At 43.3% G+C, this 18577-nt stretch overlaps 1 protein-coding gene across 1 annotated transcript in view; it reads right to left on the reverse strand.

The window, feature by feature from the left end:
* The window catches only part of LTBP3 (latent transforming growth factor beta binding protein 3), a 153051-nt gene that overhangs the window by 27811 nt on the left and 106663 nt on the right, over nt 1-18577 (reverse strand). Inside the window, exons 14-19 of the mRNA XM_075837463.1 lie at nt 17302-17430; nt 12633-12761; nt 12420-12548; nt 10005-10172; nt 4967-5050; nt 3608-3736 (exon numbers count right to left, since the gene is read on the reverse strand). Of these exons, the coding sequence (XP_075693578.1) occupies nt 3608-3736; nt 4967-5050; nt 10005-10172; nt 12420-12548; nt 12633-12761; nt 17302-17430 (768 nt within the window). The remainder of the gene's footprint in view (nt 1-3607; nt 3737-4966; nt 5051-10004; nt 10173-12419; nt 12549-12632; nt 12762-17301; nt 17431-18577) is intronic.

Here is an 18577-nt window from a genome sequence, read left to right on the forward strand (position 1 = left end):
AAATACATATATACACACATTCTGGAATATATACAGTCGTGGACAAAATTGTTGGTACCCTTCCGTTAAAGAAAGGAAAACCCACAATGGTCACTGAAATAACTTGAAGCTGACAAAAGTAATAATACATTTTAATTGACTGAAAACCAACTAATGTAAATCAGACATTGCTTTTGAATTGTGGTTCAACAGAAAATAAAAAAAATAAAAAAAAACGAATGAAACTGGCCTGGACAAAAATGAGGGTAACCTCTAATCTCTTTGGAAGTTGTTCTGTGCTCCTGGGATACCATTTGAATTATCCGTATCGGTTATGTTTAGGCATTCTGGAGCTAAATGTGCTGCCCAGTGTCAGAAAGCTTGGTCTCAGTCGCATGTCATGGGTCCTCCAACAGGATAATGACCCAAAACATACAGCTAAAAAAATCCAAGAATGGCTAAGGGTATATGCACACACACTAATTACGTCCGTAATTGACGGACGTATTTCGGCTGCAAGTCCCGGACCGAACACAGTGCAGGGAGCCGGGCTCCTAGCATCATAGTTATGTACGATGCTAGGAGTCCCTGCCTCGCTGCAGGACAACTGTCCCGTACTGTAATCATGTTTTCAGTACGGGACAGTAGTTCCACGGAGAGGCAGGGACTCCTAGCATCGTACATAAGTATGATGCTAGGAGCCCGGCTCCCTGCACTGTGTTCGGTCCACTACTTGCGGCCGAAATACGTCCGTCAATTCCGGACGTAATTAGTGTGTGTGCACATACCCTAAGAGCAAAGCATTGGACTATTCTGAAGTGGCCTTCTATGAGCCCTGATCTAGATCTTATTGAACATCTGTGGAAGGAGCTGAAACCTGCAGCTTGGAGAAGGAACCCTTCACACCTGAGACAGCTGGAGCAGTTTGCTCATGAGGAGTGCGCCAACATACCTGTGGACAGGAGCCTAAGGGGAGATTCACACGAGCGTTGCGTTTTTGCGCGCGCAAACAACGCGGCGTTTTGCGAGCGCAAAAACCATTTGACAGCTGCGTGTGTCATGCGTGTCTGATGCGCGGCTGCGTGATTTTCGCGCAGCCGGCATCATAGAGATGAGGCTTGTCGACGCCCGTCACTGTCCAAGGTGCTGAAAGAGCTAACTCTTTCAGCACCCTCGACAGTGAATGCCGAACACAACAGCGAAAAACCTGTTAAAAAAAAAGATAAAGTTCCTACTTACCGAGAACTTCCCGGCCGTTGCCTTGGTGACGCGTCCTTGGTGACGCGTCCTTGGTGACGCGCCTCTCTTGACATCGGGCCCCACCTCCCTGGAAGACGCGGCAGTCCAAGTGACCGCTGCAGCCTGTGATTGGCTGCAGCCTGTGCTTGGCCTGTGATTGGCTGGAGCTGTCACTTGAACTGAAGTGTCATCCCGGGAGGTCGGACTGCAGGAAGGAGACAGGAGTAATCGGTAAGTTAGAACTTCGTTTTTTTTTTACAGGTTCATGTATTTTGGGATCGCAAGTCACTGTCCATGGTGCTGAAACAGTTTAACTCTTTCAGCACCATGCACAGTGAATCTCTCCCGACGTCGCGGACCGGAAATTTTTTTGCCGGGTTCGGCCAAAACGAGTTTGGCCGAACCCGGTGAAGTTTGCCTCGGTTGTCGGGGTTCGCTCCTCGCAAAGACACTCCGTTTGGATGCTTGGAAACAGAAAAGCACGTGGTGCTTTTCTGTTTTCATTCATCCTTTTCACTGCTGTTGCGCGAATCACGCTCGTCCCACGGAAGTGCTTCCGTGTGGTGCGCGTGATTTTCACGCACCCATTGACTTCAATGGGTGCGTGATGCGCGAAATACGCAGAGTTATTGAACCTGTCGCGCTTTTTGCGCAGCAGACAAACGCTGCGCAAAAAGCACGGACTGTCTGTACTGCCCCATAGACTTGTATTGGTCCATGCGTGCCGCGTGAAAACCACGCGGCCCGCACGGACCGAATACACGCTCGTGTGAATCCCCCCTAAGTCTCATTGAGAGTTACAGAATTCATTTGTTTGCAGTGATTGCCTCAAAAGGTTGTGCAACAAAATATTAAGTTAAAGGTACCATCATTTTTGTCCAGGGTAGTTTCACTATTTATTTATTTATAATTTTCTGTTGAACCACAATTCAAAAGCAATGTCTGATTTACATTAATTGATTTTCAGTAAATTTAAATGTATTACTACTTTTGCCAGTTTCAAGTTATTTCAGTGACCATTGTGGGTTTTCCTTTCTTTAACAGAAGGGTTCCAACAATTTTGTCCACGACTGTACATACATAAAGGTAAATATATAGACATACAGACACACATACACACACGAACATATACAAATACATAAAAGGAACATATATACGAGCACAAAGACACATGCACACAGACCCATATAGACACATATATACACAGTACAGATAATGCATTATGTGTGTACAGATAATACACAGTGATAACTCTCTGAGTACAGATAATGTAGTAGATATTACCTGCAGTCCTATGTAACACGACAGATAACACACAGTGATAACTCTCTGAGTACAGATAATGTAGTAGATGTTACCTGCAGTCCTATGTAACACAACAGATAACACACAGTGATAACAGTGTTCACACCATCGTTGCCCTTCCGTTGAGGTGTTCCGTCGACTGCGCTATTGATTCCGTCAAAACAACGGAACCCATTCACAATGGTGACAAATGGAAACCTTTAGCAACGTTTCCATCACCATTAATGTCAATGGTGAGGGAAACGGAAGCTTAGCTTTGCATTTGCCTTTCCGTTGATGGGTTTACCACATAGAAACCTCAAACGGAACCCCTCAACGGAAGGGCAATGGTGATGTGAACAGGCCCTTACCTGCAGTCCTACATATGTAACACCACAGATTTCATGCAGTGATAACTCTCTGAGTACAGATAACGTAGTGGATGTTATCTGCAGTCCTATATAACACCACAGATAACACACAGTAATAACTATATCCACACATGCCCATATAAACACACTGAGAAATATATATATATACACACACACCCACACACACGCATGTACACACGTACACAGAGACATCTATACACATGCAGACAAATATGTAGACACACATACTGGAACATATACACATACAGACACATATTTACACACACATAGGCACTTACCATCTCTCCTTGCTGACAGACTCACAGGTTTCTTTCAGGGACAGGGTGTGGACGGAGCTTCCTCCGCTCCTCTGCCTCGCTCTTGGTGTGTGTGTGTGTGTGTGTGTGTGTGTGTGTGTGTGTGTGTTTATGTAGAGGACAGAGCAGAGGCCAGTGGCGCCCCCTACATACTGGGAGGGTGCAGCGCCCTGTGCACTCTGACAGGTCGCACACCGCTAAGGCCGGCCCTGAGGGATGATAACATATAGAAAAGTTCCTGTACAACATATAGAAAAGTCACTGGAAGGCTACTATCTCTTGCAGCTTCTCCCCTTCCACCATACCTTACACACAGAACCACGAATGAAAACTTTTCATTCTGCTCCCCTGAATTCAAACGGGTACTGCACCACAAATATTGCACATACAGCTTCAATTATAGTGTAATTTCCTTACCCATACATTGTAGTAATCGGGTATCATAATAGTACCCATGTTTACAGTAACATTCATAGCTGGGTTGTGTATTCACACACTTTCCTTCCTTGCAAATTTCTTGTCCAAATAGCTCACACTCATCGATATCTATAAAAGACAGAAATGTGACAGAAATATTTCGATATATATTTTTTTTTTGCATAGTGCCTTGGGTTCACAATTTGGCTTGGTACTTCCATAGGCCAATGTAATTGATCTAGACCACCCATTTTTCTCAATGCTTTCATAATCGAATTATTGAACTTCAGCTACTCAATCACTGGTGAAAATTCCTCCTGCAAAAACTGCTCCAGTAGGTCAAAACACTCGTCGAGGTTTTTTTTTCCTCTTTCTGACTGATTGAAATGGGGTTTTGGAGGCGGAAACCGCCTCAAGATGGGTCATGACGCTTCTTTTTACAGCGACGCGTTTTTTTTACTCGCGGTAAAAAAAACTCGTCCAACTCCCATTGAAATCAATGGGAGGCATTTTCGGGCGGTTTTGGAGGATTTTTTTGGCGCGGTTTCCGCGTCAAAAAACTTGTAAAAAAACTCAGTGTGAACAGGGCCTTACGCTGCAGGTTTTTTTCCGCAGCGTGGGCATAAGATTTTCTAAATCTCGTCTACTTTGCTGCTACTATAAATGCTGCGGAATATCCGCAAACACAACAATTTAGTTGCGGAAATTTCACAGCGTTTACGCTACGTGGGAACCTGGCCTAAAATTTTATTTTGTAACTGTAGGTCAGGTGCTGGCTATCAGAAAACACCTGTTTAGGAAGGCAGAAATGGTTTATTTATATTGACTTTTTTGCATTGAGCACTGTACACAACAGCAGGAAAAGAAATGTGCTTTCTTGGTTGGTCCTTGTCGTGATCATTTGCTCTACACGATTCTAGTCATGTGAAAAGCTGCTAGGTCTAACTAGTGTTTTCCTGTTACCCTGTGGGGGACATACTGTAATAAAAAAATCCCAGTAAAGTATAAACCTCCCACAACCCCTAGCCATAGCAGTAGCCAAATGCAACTACCCACATTAACACATGTCAAAATAAATGGACAATGATAAATCCAAATTTAAACTGTATTTTAGGGTTCATTTACATGATTCTGTGAGTTTGAAATATGATGGTGCCTTCTATAGCTTATCAACACGTAAACTTAGTCACTCATAAAATAATATGTTATCTGGACACATTTTCACAATATTTCATAGTGATACCAGGAATGTGGTGCATTTGAGTTACAATTTCTCATCATATATAAAATACTTGATAGTTCTACTATTTTATAAAAGTTCTTATTAGCATGTACATCATCTGAACACCTGTTCCTTACCTCGATATGTGGGAATACCATAACTCATAATATCAAGGTCAACAATGAAGCCAATCCCATCTGGGCAGAGTGAAAGGAACTCGACTGAAGAAAAGAAAAAGCAAGTTACTCAACAAGGAACACCATGATTGTATGTTGACATCTCATAAAAATTATAAAAGTAGAAATCGGACTAATGTGTTGTTACATTGATGAACAATCTATCCACAAGCACCAATTCTATAGTTGCATAATGTTATCGTATCTATATTTCATTTCCATGAAAAAAGAAAGGATGAAGAATAAAGTTGAAAGGAAAAGAGAAAGCAAACTTTTGCCATGGTAAACAGTATTGGGCTGTGAACCACTAATGGGAACTATTAGGCCTTGTTCACACAGTGCAGATTTGCTGCAGATTTTGCATGTATTTTTTTTAAGCCAAAACCATTATTGGATCCAGGAGAACAGACCTATTAGGCCTTCCTTTGAGCTATTTTTCTGCTTAGGTTTCGTTCCTGGTTAGCTTGAAAAATACATGCAAAATCTGCAGCAATTCTGCGATGTGTTTACAAGGCCTTAAAATCCAGGAATTTCTGGGACTTAAAGAGGCTCTGTCACCAGATTATAAAATCCCTATCCCCTATTGAATGTGATCGGCGCTGCAATGTAGATAACAGCAAAGTTGTTTTTTTTTTAAAAATGATCATTTTTGCCCAAGTTATGAGCAATTTTAGATTTATGCAAATAAGCTTTTCAATGGACAACTGGGCGTGTTTTCTCGTTTTACCAACTGGGCGTGTATTGTGTTTTTACCAACTGGGCGTGTATTGTGTTTTTACCAACTGGGCGTTGTGAATAGAAGTGTATGACACTGACAAATCAGCGTCATACACTTCTCATCGTTCCCACCCAGCTTCTTTCACTGCAGACACACAGCGTGACGTCACTCACAGGTCCTTCAACCTTGGCGTCGGTCAGAGAAGATACATCGGCTCCATGCGTCCGAGAGGGTAATATGCTCGCCTCTAGGGAGTTTACTATGCTTACCTGCACACGGTGATGCTGCTGCAGATTCAACTGTACCCTCTCGGACGCCTGGAGCCGATGTGTCTTCTCTCGTCCGACGCCAAGGTTGAAGGACCTGTGGGTGACGTCACGCTGTGTGTCTGCAGTGAAAGAAGCTGGGTGGGAACGATGAGGTCACCCATAGGTGGCGTGTAAAAAAAAAAGCCTGTATGCACAGAACATCGTAAGACCCATTGATTTCAATGGGCAGATGTTTGCCGGCGGTTTGGAGCCGTATTTTCAGACGTAATTTGCGGCGTAAAACGCCCGAATTGCGTCCGTAAATAGGGCGTGTGAACATACCCTTAGAGTGAGTTCACACATTGTGTAAATACTGCAGAGTAGAGGGAGCCCCCGACGTCTCTACACCCCTGCTGTAGATAGTGTTCCCACCCTGCTGTAAATAGCACAGAGCGATCTGACACCGGGGATTCCACTCTTGGAGCCACTGACGAAACTGTCCATATATGGATAGTGATGCCAGCGCCTTCTTCAGTAGTGGAATCCCCGGTCAGAGTGTCGGCCGGGGATTCCGGTACCGGAGAAGCCCCTAGCGTCACTATCCATATATGGACAGTGACGTCAGGTGCTACTCCTGGAGCGGAATCCCCGGCCACAGCGCTGCCGACGCTCAGGCAGGGGATTCCGCATTTAGAGTAAACCCCTGACGTCACTGTCCATATATGGACAGAGACATCAGGGGCTCCCTCTAGGAGCGGAATCCCCGGCCAGATGGATTCCACTCCTACAGGGAGCTACAGTTGTGCTGTTTACAGAAAGGGTTTGTCATTTAGGGGGGGTAGTGGGGCTGCTATCTACAGAGGGAGTGGCACTATCTACAGGGGAAGTGTCGCTATTTGCAGCGGGTGGCACTACATGAAGGGGGATGTTGCTATCTACAGGGTGGTGGCTCTATCTACAGGGGGGATGGTGCAATCTGCAGGGGGGTGACGCTATCTACAGGGGGTGGTGCTATCTACAGGGGGTGTGGTGCTGTCTACAGGGGGTGTGGTGCTGTCTACAGGGGGTGCTATATACAGTGGGTGTGGCACTATCTACATGGGCACTGTGGCATTATATGGGCACTACCTACAGGGGACACTGATGTGCTATCTATGCGGGCATTATCTACAGTGGAAATGGTGGCACTATATGGGCACTATTTACAGTGATCACTATTTCCATGAGCACTGTGGTGTTTTCAGTTAGCTGGGACAAAAAAAACCTAACTAATTAAATTCATCAATTTTTTTAACATCCATGAAAAATGGATGCCAAATGTCGGTGAACAACGGTATAACAAATTACAAAAAAGTGTTTTTTAATATTTTTTGTGATTTGTCTGCTTATAATAAAAATTAAAAACATAGAATTAATTAAACTAATCTAGAAAATGAAAGCCTCATAAGTCTTGTAAAAAAACAAACAAAGTAAAAATAGTTGTGATATTCAAAGCGGTTGCAAAGATATTATCGTTTAACCGGTTCCCGACCGCTAGCTGTGTATTTACGGCCAGCGGTCGTTGTCCTTAAAATCCGCGCCATAAAGTATTTACGGCGCGGGTTTTAGCTTGCTGCCAGAGCGATCTGGCAGCTGAATGTCGGGTCTCCGGCTGTCAGTGACTGTCGGAGACCCTGAGGAGAAGATAGAAGCAGCTTCCGCTGCTTCTACCTTCTCTTTTCTCACACATAGCGCTCAATGAGCGTTGTGTATATGAATAGAGGCATCGGCTGCGCCGGGATTCCGTTAGTGGCAGACTGCTGCTGGGTCCAACTAGGCCCAGCACAGCCCTATTAGTGACAATAGTCACTATAAGGCCACGTTTAGAGTGGCAGAATTTTTCCGCTGCAAATGTTGGTGCTGATTCGGGGCAATCACGCAATGAATCTGCAGCAATATTTGCATATTTTACAGGTAATTCAGACGTTGCAGATATCACAGCGGACTTGCCACAGATTTCAGATTTTGCATTGCAAAGACTGAAATCCGCAGTGAAATTCCGCTGCTTCTCCGCAACATAATGAGCATGCTGCGGAGGGAAAATTCTGCACCACAGCCTAATTTCCGCACAGTTATTTTCCGCAACGTCTGAACTAAGTTTCCTAAAAATGTATAGAAACGAATGTAAAAAACGGCTGCTGCAGAATTCCACTGCGGACTGTCCGCAGCGGAATTCAACAGCAATTCCGCCACATCTGAACGTGCCCTAAGGGGGCTGATGGTGTAAAAGAGGAAAGTAAAAAAAAATAAAGTCCCCCAAAGGTCTTTTCTGACATTTGAGTGACAGACCATAGTAATAAAAAAATTAACATAAAGTGCAAACATTTTTTATAATAAATACACATAAAATAGCCACCCCAAAAAAAACGCTCCCCCCGCCAATCATTGTCGTGACGCTAGCCCTGAACCAATTACCCTAAAATAGACAAGTAATATATAAAACTATGTTATTACCAGAAAAAAAATAGCTAAAATTAAAAAAGTTTATTTTTTACTATTATTCTCAAACTTTAAGCCTAAAAACTCTAAAATGAGGGCAGATACAGACGGACGTTGCGTTTTTGCGCGCGCAAACAACGCTGCGTTTTGCGCGAGCAAAAAACATTTGACAGCTGCGTGTGTCATCCGTGTCTGATGCGCGGCTGCGTGATTTTCGGGCAGCCGCCATCATAGAGATGAGGCTAGTCGACGCCCGTCACTGTCCAAGGTGCTGAAAGAGCTAACTCTTTCAGCACCCTCGACAGTGCATGCCGAACACAATATCGAAAAACCTGTTGAAAAAAAAGAAAAAGTTCGTACTTACCGAGAACTTCCCGGCCGTTGCCTTGGTGACGCGTCCTTGGTGACGCGTCCTTGGTGACGCGCCTCTCGACATCGGGCCCCACCTCCCTGGATGACGCGCCAGTCCATGTGACCGCTGCAGCCTGTGCTTGGCCTGTGATTGGCTGGAGCTGTCACTTGGACTGAATTGTCATCCCGGGAGGTCAGACTGGAGGAAGAAGGCGGGAGTTATCGGTAAGTCAGAACTTCATTTTTTTTTCTACAGGTTCATGTATATTGGGATCGGAAGTCACTGTCCATAGTGCTGAAACAGTTTAACTCTTTCAGCACCATGGACAGTGACTATCTCCTGACGTCGCGTACCGATAATTTTTTTGCCACGTTCGGCCAAAACGAGTTCGGCCGAACCCGGTGAAGTTCGGTTCGCTTGTCCGGCTTCGCTCATCGCAAAGACACTCCGTTTGGATGTTCGGAAACAGAAAAGCACGTGGTGCTTCTCTGTTAACATTCATCCTTTTGACAGCTGGTGCGCTGTTTCAGTCGGTTCGCACGGAAGTGCTTCCGTGCAACCTGCGTGGTTTTCACGCACCCATTGACTTCAATGGGTGCGTGATGCGCGAAATACGCAGAGTTATTGAACCTGTCGCGCTTTTTGCGCAGCAGACAAACGCTGCGCAAAAAGCACGGACTGTCTGTACTGCCCCATAGACTTGTATTGGTCCATGCGTGCCGCGTGAAAACCACGCGGCCCGCACGGACCGAATACACACTCGTGTGAATCCCCCCTAACAAAAAGGTTGTGTATAAAAATGATTAAAAAAAGAAACCTGCATTGTCTACGGAAAAAACATCGCAAAAATCACATCACTAGCTGGCTAAACGGTGTCTTGTCCTGAAGGCTCAAAATAGCCTGGTCCTGCACAGAAATACATATGAGAAATGGAAAATGTGACCTGGACACAGGGGCATCAATGACCTTTGGTCATGAAAGGGTTAATAATCATTCAGTTTAAGATTAGTATATTATTTCCCAAAAAAAATACAGGTACGGATTCAATCAGAGACAGCAGAAAAACATTTATTTGTTCATTGTTTTCGTACTTCTCTCTAATTCTAATTCCATCATATGGTGGGGGTCCCTGCAGCCATATCTCTTTATCATGACATGTGTGATTGAGCTTTTCAATGCAAAAAGGATTGTAATAGAACATACCTGATCTGTGAACGGGACAGGGGTAGATCTCACAGTGGTCTCCCCATCCTGCACCCAAGGAACAACAGCACTGCTCTCGTGATACATTCACTGCAAGAACACTGTCACAGAACAGAGTGTCATCCAGACTTAAGAAGCAGTCTTTGAGTACTGAACCACGAGAAACTTCTGGAATTGTGGAAACAAAGATAGAATATATGAGTAGCAAATCAGAAATAGAAGATTGTATTTTAATTGTAATCTGTCACAGAAGTAGTGATATACATAAAATAAAAAATGAATGCAGAAATAAAGAATAGCTGGAATCTCTAGAAATATGGAGTCTGCTTTTTATTAAATCAGATGCTTTCCCACCAGAAAGCATCTGTCTGCTTTCTGGGGGGACTTAAAGGGGTTGTCCCATCAGCTCAATTAGGGAATATTAATGGCACCCGCCTTTATGAGCCCGAGCCGCTAACAAGCAGTGGCTTTTACTCTGGCAGGTTTGAGTCATTCATGTATTACATGGATGGCCATTCATCTGAATGCCCAACATGTAATGCTACACATTCTCTGTAGAGGGCGCTGCAGGGGAAGTGCATAGCCGGCTGAATCTAATATCAGATCAAAGTGGTTATCTGTGATTAAAAAAAAACTTTCATGTATTAGAACAGTAAATTGTTCTAACTTCCAGAACTCAGCACTAGGTAACAATACTGCTGATTAGCCAACACTTGTTTTTAGGGGTAGTTCACACAGCATTTTTTGTCTGGCTGAACAAATCTGCCTTAAAATTCCTTCAGGAATTTTAAAGCATATTTTGAAATGCCAGCGTTTTTTTAATAAAAAATGTTGCCACGGTATTTGTGGTGGATTTTTTTTACGTGATTTTTAAAAAACAAACAAACGTACGAATCTAATGCAAAAACGTTAAATACAGCTAGAAAAAATGCTCCGAACGAGCACCGCAGGGTTTTTCTGCCTCCCATTTATATTAATGGGAGGTTGAAGGTGGAAACCGCTCAAAGAAAGAGCATGCCACTTTTGTTTCGGCGAGCAGTCAAAAGCTGCCAGGGAAACCAATGAGGGACGATTTAGGACATTTAGTAAAAAGGCACAGACTATAATCTCTATGCCAATGAAACAGTTAAAACTTAAATAAACAACAGATAAAGAGGTAGGCAAGATACTATAAAGCAGAAAACTTAAACCCTGTTCAGATTACGCTAAAAGCCTACGTTTGGCGTATATGCTGGAATTAGCTCCTTGCATATACGATAAATGTATCCATAAGGCTCCATTCATCCGATGAAGACCAAAAAAGTGTCCTTTTTGGCCTCCATCCATCCGGTATACGTTGATATACCTTTTGTAGAATGTAATAGCTTAGTAGACTAAGCATTTGATACTATACCACACAACAGTCTTGTTCTAATCTGAAGCTACAGAGGCATGGACTTGCTACTGTCCGAGCTGCCACAGGTACCCTATACGAACTGTAGAGTTTGAACTGCGTGCTGTTGGCCAGCTGCCCTACCGCCAAGACGGTACGGTCCAGTGGGTCCACGAACCCTTCGTGACAGTAACTGTAAAGGATCTGCCTGACACAACTTCTGTGTCGACGCCCGTGGTTACTCACTCTGCACCTGCTCCTAAGTCTGGTCGAGTGACCACTTCTTCCACCAATCAGCCTGGGAGGCTGAGGAGTGGGAGAGCCTATCACAGCCTGGCCAGACGGAGCTAGCTCCCACCCTCTGTCTATTTATACCTTCACTTCCTGCTCCTCCTTTGCCTGTGATTCTTTCAGTCTGTTTCCTGGCCCTGCTGCTGCTTACTACTTGTCTTCTGCTTCATATTGATCCTGGCTTGACTGACTATTCTCCTGCTCTGCGTTTTGTACCTCGTCCACTCCTGGTTTGACTCGGCTCGTTCACTATTCTCCTGCTCTGCGTTTTGTACCTCGTCCACTCCTGGTTTGACTCGGCTCGTTCACTACTCTTGTTGCTCACGGGGTTGCCGTGGGCAACAGCCCCATTTCCCTTAGCTTCTGTTACCCTTGTCTGTTTGTCTGTCGTGCACTTAGTGAGCGTAGGGACCGTCGCCCAGTTGTACGCCGTCGCTTAGGACGGGCCGTTGCAAGTAGGCAGGGACTGAGTGGCGGGTAGATTAGGGCTCACCTGTCTGTCTCCCTACCCCGCCATTACAGTAACTATGTTATTCCATGAAAAGCCATACAGTAAAAAAAATCATATACCGCACGACTTATGTCACCATTTGCCTTTACAGTGGGTTACATAGCAGCCTCCAGTCGTATATATATCTGGAGAGCCTCCCGACATATACATCCAACGTGGCCTCTTAACAGGATGTGAACAGGGACCAAGTAAAACATCTAGACCTGTAAAGGAAGTTATTCATCTAATATGATGTGCTAACCTTCACATTTTTTCTGGTCTTCACTAGGTGCGAAGCCACTGTCACAGATGCACATGTATGATCCATCCAAATTCTCACACTTGCCATGAGGGGAGCAGATTTCCAGGAAGAGAGAACATTCATCTATATCTAAAATGACAAAAATAAATGCATAGAAAGTCATGTTCAACAGTCATAAACACATAAAGGCTGGACAGTATATTTATGAAGTACCTTGACATATTTGTTGGATTCCTTGGTTATATAGTCTGTAGCCTTCAGGACAGACACATCGGAAAGAGCCAGGAGTGTTTATACATTGTCCTCCAACACATTGCTGCTGTGTTGTACACTCGTTGATGTCTGCAATGTAATCATAATTCAGTAGCAGTAGTAATATTAATGTTTTGTACACCCCTTACTTTATAATTGATATATAATGGTTTATGTACAGATGTAGCCATCTTTATCTTGACTTTTCATGCATTAAATACACAGTGTCAAGAAACTTTACCCCAACTTTTTAAATGTTTTTTCAATGACTTTTGTTGTGTGATATCACACTGCAGCAAGTTATCACAGTCAAGATAAACTTAGCTTCATCTGTATTCATAAAGAGTCATGTAAAAATACTGGTTTTGAGTTGGGTTAATTTGCCTATCGGAGGCTGAAAACTTAGATTAAATTCTGGGCTTTAAGACTCAAAGGGCCTTTTTCACTCTCTATAATTTAAATCTCTTTGACTCCACCCAAGTCAAGTTCATCAATTACGGTAACTTCCATTTTATGTTGCTTAGTAACCAGGTAATCTATCAGCTTTATTCTATATGGGATCATCGACATAAGAAAACCTATCTTTTTACCATAACGACATGAGTCTGCAAATTAACTGGATTATTCTTCCTTTTTATACATATACTGTATGTACACAACTTAAATAGTCACATTTTAACAATTGTTTTGTATTTTTCAGGTGTACTGTACATAGATTCGACCATCTCTATTGTAATCACCTAAGTTGCATTACAAAAAAGTGAATATCAAAATCTTTAATCACACCTTTTGGCCACATTGTGTCCAGTGTATGTATCCAAAAAATATTATAAAGAGCCCTACTGGTGGGTTTAGGAAGAACAGTTTTCCATATTTACATATTTGTTTTACAGCAACTAATATTCTATGTTCCTACCAGTATTAACAAAAATTACAATTTTTATTGTAATCCATGTCTAAGTAACTTGTGTTATATAGAACATCACTGAAACTATAGAGGTTATGTAAAGGGTGGTTATTAACGGTACATACTCAGATTTGGTCACCGTTACAAGTGGGGTACCACAGTTGTTAATATTGGGCCCTAATTTATTTAATTATTACTATTTATTAATGACTTTAAAGAGAGATTTCTCAGTAAAATATATTTTTTTCCAGATGATATTAAACTGTGTAAAGTAATTAAAGTGTAGCTAAATGTTCGACAAACTTCTGACATGTTATAGTGACATTTGTGTTGTTGTTTGGCATAGCAAGCAGGGTAGCCCGCTCTATGAATTATCAAGGCGTCACAAATAGGCTTCTACCTGGCTATACACGTTGTGCCTCATGACGTACACACTATCCCTCCATGTTTCACTCACTTGCACCCCATTATCCATTTATTTCTATTGAGGCACTTCATTTATTACTGCCCCCTATATTTCACTCATAGTATTACACTTGCACACACACTATTCATTTATTATTTCTTACTACACATCCCATGCACCACACACCACTCCCCTCAAGACTAGTGGGAGTGGCTATTATTATTTAAAGCACCTGCTCGCCCTTTCATCAGCATTTCTGGCCTGGCTGTGTCCATTTGTAAGTATGGCCTTTTTCGGTGTTTTTGTATATGTCCCTGTGTTTTTATCGGTCATGTTATAGTGACATGTCAGAAGTTTGTATTGGTGGGGGTATGAGCACGGAGACCCCCACCAATCGCTAGAATGAAGCAGCTGAAGCGTTCGTGTGAGCGCTCAGCTGCTTCGTTTCTGTTCGTTTTTTTTCCTGAAATAAATGTATCGGAGTACGGGCTCATAGACTTTCTATTGAGTCCGTACACCGATACATTTATTTCTGGAAATAGCCGAACGGACCCGAAGCAGCTGAGCGCTCACACGAACGCTTCAGCTGCTTAGTTCTAGCGATTGGTGGGAGTCTCAGTGCTCAGAGCCCCACTACTACAAAGTTCTGACGTGTCACTATGACATGTCAGAAGTTTGTCGAACGTTTAGCTACACTTTAACACAAAGGGTATGTGCACACACACTAATTACGTCCGTAATTGACGGACGTATTTCGGCCGCAAGTCCCGGACCGAACACAGTGCAGGGAGCAGGGCTCCTAGCATCATACTTATGTACGATGCTAGAAGTCCCTGCCTCTCTGCAGGACAACTGTCCCATACTGAAAACATGATTACAGTACGGGACAGTTGTACTGCAGCGAGGCAGGGACTCCTAGCATCGTACATAAGTATGATGCTAGGAGCCCGGCTCCCTCCACTGTGTTCGGCCCGGGACTTGCGGCCGAAATACGTCCGTCAATTACGGACGTAATTAGTGTGTGTGCACATACCCAAAGAAGGACAGTAATATGTTACAAATGGATAAGTTGGTGGCTTGGGAGAGAAGCGGCAAATGAGGTTTAACACTGATAAATGTAAGGTTATGCACTTGGAAAGGGACAATATATGTCACCATTACATAATGAATGGGAAAACACTGGTAAAACTGACATGGAAAAGGACTTAGGAATTTTAGTTGACAGTAAACTTAACTGTAGCAACCTGTGTCAGGCAGCTGCTGCCAAGGCAAATAAGATCATGGGGTGCATCAAAAGGGGCATAGGTGTACATTATTAGAGAACATACAGTAGTTCTACCAAATAAATTTCTCGTCAAACCATGCGTAGATTATTGTGTACAGTTATGGGCACCCCAGTACACAAGATGTCGTAAAACATTAAAAACCACTGCATATTTGGTATCGTAACTACGCTGTTTCCCTAACTCCCATAGTAGTAAATGGCAGTTACGGAAGCAGTGTAGCATGCGAGCTATGCTGTTTCCGTAAGTACTGTTCAGTTCCATGGGAGTTATGGAAACAACGAGTTACGCTGTTTCAGTAACTCCACATGTAATCAAGTGGCCCGGAGAGCACAGAAAGCTAGAACGGGGTTTAGGTGGCCCCGTTCTAGAGATAGGTGCCGATCCCAGAGGTGGGACCTGCATCTATCTGATATTTATGACATATCCTGTGGATATGTCATAAATGTCCTTCATAGAAAAATCCCTATAAATGCCGCGGTCTCTATTGACCACGTAATTTAACTAGTTAAAGGGATTTGCCATAAAACACATTTATCCCCTATCCACAGGATAGGGGCTAGATGTGAGATCGCTGGGTGTCCGACTGCTGGGATCCCCAGCGATAAGGAGAACAGGGGACCGAAAGTCACCCAAAATGCAACATGAGAAGCCTGAACTTCCGGATTCTGTGTTTGGCTTATCTGTTCCGCAGCTCCATAGAAATCAATGGGGAGCCGCATGCGCAGAAGAATCCCATTGATATCTATGAAGCTGCAGGACACAGAACGGAAGTCACATCTTCTCATGCAGCGCTCTTGGTAACTTTCGGTCCCCGTTCTACTTATCGATCACATGTATCCCCTATCCTGTGGATAGGGGATACATGTGTTTTATGGCACAAGCGAAATTGTTGTTCCTGGCCATTAGAGCAACATGTCAGAAGCTCAGTGCGTGAGGCCGCTCCATACATCATCCCCCTCCAGCTCCATGATGTGACGGCACGGCATGGGTCGGGAAGTGGTTAAGTAATGAAGCGGTCATGGCGCCTGGTGATGCCGGGTCCCTTGACTGCGGGTTATAAGACGCAGGGACTTTTTAGCAAGATTTATTCTTGCTAAAAACTGCGTATTATAGTCCGAAAAATATTTATTATATAGCCGTTTGACCAATACATATGAGAAATAATTGCCCTGGTATAAAGAGGTTAAATAGGTTGTCTGTGGGGAGACAACCATTTCAATTGTAATAATTTGCTGGGTCCACATGTGGAATTCTGAAACAAAAAGGGATTTGACCCTTTATATTCCTTCCTTAGATTAATAACGCATATTCAATTGTATATTCTGTAACAATCAGTACTTTATAATATTTCCTTTTCCAAAGTTTCTTGAAATTTTTTCTTAAAGCATACTTATACCTATTAGGTGACTTTTCAGAATAAGCAGTCATGTGTGTGTACATGAGGAATAATGCTATATCTGACCATTATATGACTTGTATATGGCTTTTTTTTTTTAGCAGTTTCTCCCTTTTGTAGGCTTTGTTTCTAATTCTCAGTCTTCACTGAGTACCGCTCCAGAGAAGGAGAAAACTGCTGTATATGACTGACATCATAACAGCTACAGAGAAGAGGAGAATTATGCTCTCCTATCTCTATCTATCACAAATATAAAAACAGCAGCATCATGAACTACAGTATACAGCAGTAATGAGCAGTGTAGCTGTGAATCCAGCACTGGGTGAGATGAAACACTTACTAGAAGCTGCAGCAGCAGCGTCTGTATGTATCTCTTCTCCCCTTCCCCTCTCCATATACTTCTATGGGAAGCAGCTGTAGCCTGAACTCTCAGTGTACAAACTCCTATGTACGGATTTTATCAGTAAAGTGAGTGAGCCATACAGGAGGCAGGGAGTGAGGAGGAGGGAAGTATGATGAGTGTAGAAATTAAATTTTTCTGTAATAAGATATATTACAAAGTTTCTTATTTTATTGAAATTGGTCAATGGCATGTTGGATTTTTAACAGTTCAAAATTTTTACCCGTCATCTCACCTTCACATAACAATGGTCTTCTATTTTTTACTTTGTATCCAGTCTGACATTCACATTTGTAGTATCCGGGAAAATTAACACAACTGCGAGAGTCACCACACATTCCAGAGCGTGAACACTCATCAACATCTGAGAGACAACAATGTCAGTGGAAACAAGGTTATATACAGGTCAGAACATATCTAAAGTTCAAAATAGAGTTTCTATCTATATTGACTTCCTAACAAACAAATGTATCCTTGTCACACCTGGTCGTATACTGTAAGGCCAGGATCACACAAGCCGTTTTAATGCAATCTTTGGTGCAGTTTTTGGCTCTTTTTTTGCGCCAAAGCCAGAAGTGGATCCAAAATGAAGGAAAGGTATAAATAAAAGACGAATGCATTTTCTGTCTTTTGTGTCCACTCCTGTGTTTGGCTAAAAACGGCAATAAAACTGCGTGTGTGATCTTGTTCTTATGAACTTCGGAGATTACATAATGGTTACATTTGTAATTTACAAAAACTCTTTACTAATATTCATGCTCAGTTATAGTGCCCTAAATTCCTTTATACTATGTGTTAAAAGAGTGCAAACCTCAGGGGATATGGCTGCCAAAAGACAAATAAGTAATGTTCATGTAATGACAGGGATAGGGAAACAGACAAGTGAGCCCTAATCTACCCGCCACTCAGTCCCTGCCTACTTGCAACGACCCGCCCTAGGCGATGGGGTACAACTGGGCGACGGTCCCTACACTCAGTAAGTGCATGACAGACAACCAGACAAGGAAACACAGAACAAAGGGAAACGGGGCAGTTGCCCACGGCAACACCGTGAGCAACAAGAGTAGTAAACGAGCCGAGTCAAACCAGGAGAGTACGAGGTGCCAAACGCAGAGCAGGAGAGTAGTGAACAAGCCGAGTCAAACCAGGAGTGTACGAGGTACCAAACGCAGAGCAGAAGAATAGTCAGTAAGCCAGGGTCAATACGAAGCAGGGACAAGTAGTTCAAGAAGCTGCAGCAGGGCCAGGAAACCAACAGAGAAGAATCACAAGCAAGGAGGAACAGGAAAGGCAGGTATAAATAGACAGACGGCGGGAGCTAGCTCCGTCTGGCCAGGCTGTGATAGGCTCTCCCACTCCTAAGCCTGCCATCCTGAGTGGTGGAAGATGGAGTCAGTCTCACAGACATAGAAGCAGGTGCAGACTGATTACCTATGGGCGTGGATACAGAAGCTGTGCCTGGCAGATCCTTAACAGTTCATTTACATATGTATTTCCATGTATATGTCTTT

The sequence above is a fragment of the Rhinoderma darwinii genome, chromosome 9 (assembly GCF_050947455.1).
Source record: "Rhinoderma darwinii isolate aRhiDar2 chromosome 9, aRhiDar2.hap1, whole genome shotgun sequence".
NCBI classification, from domain to species: domain Eukaryota; kingdom Metazoa; phylum Chordata; class Amphibia; order Anura; family Rhinodermatidae; genus Rhinoderma; species Rhinoderma darwinii.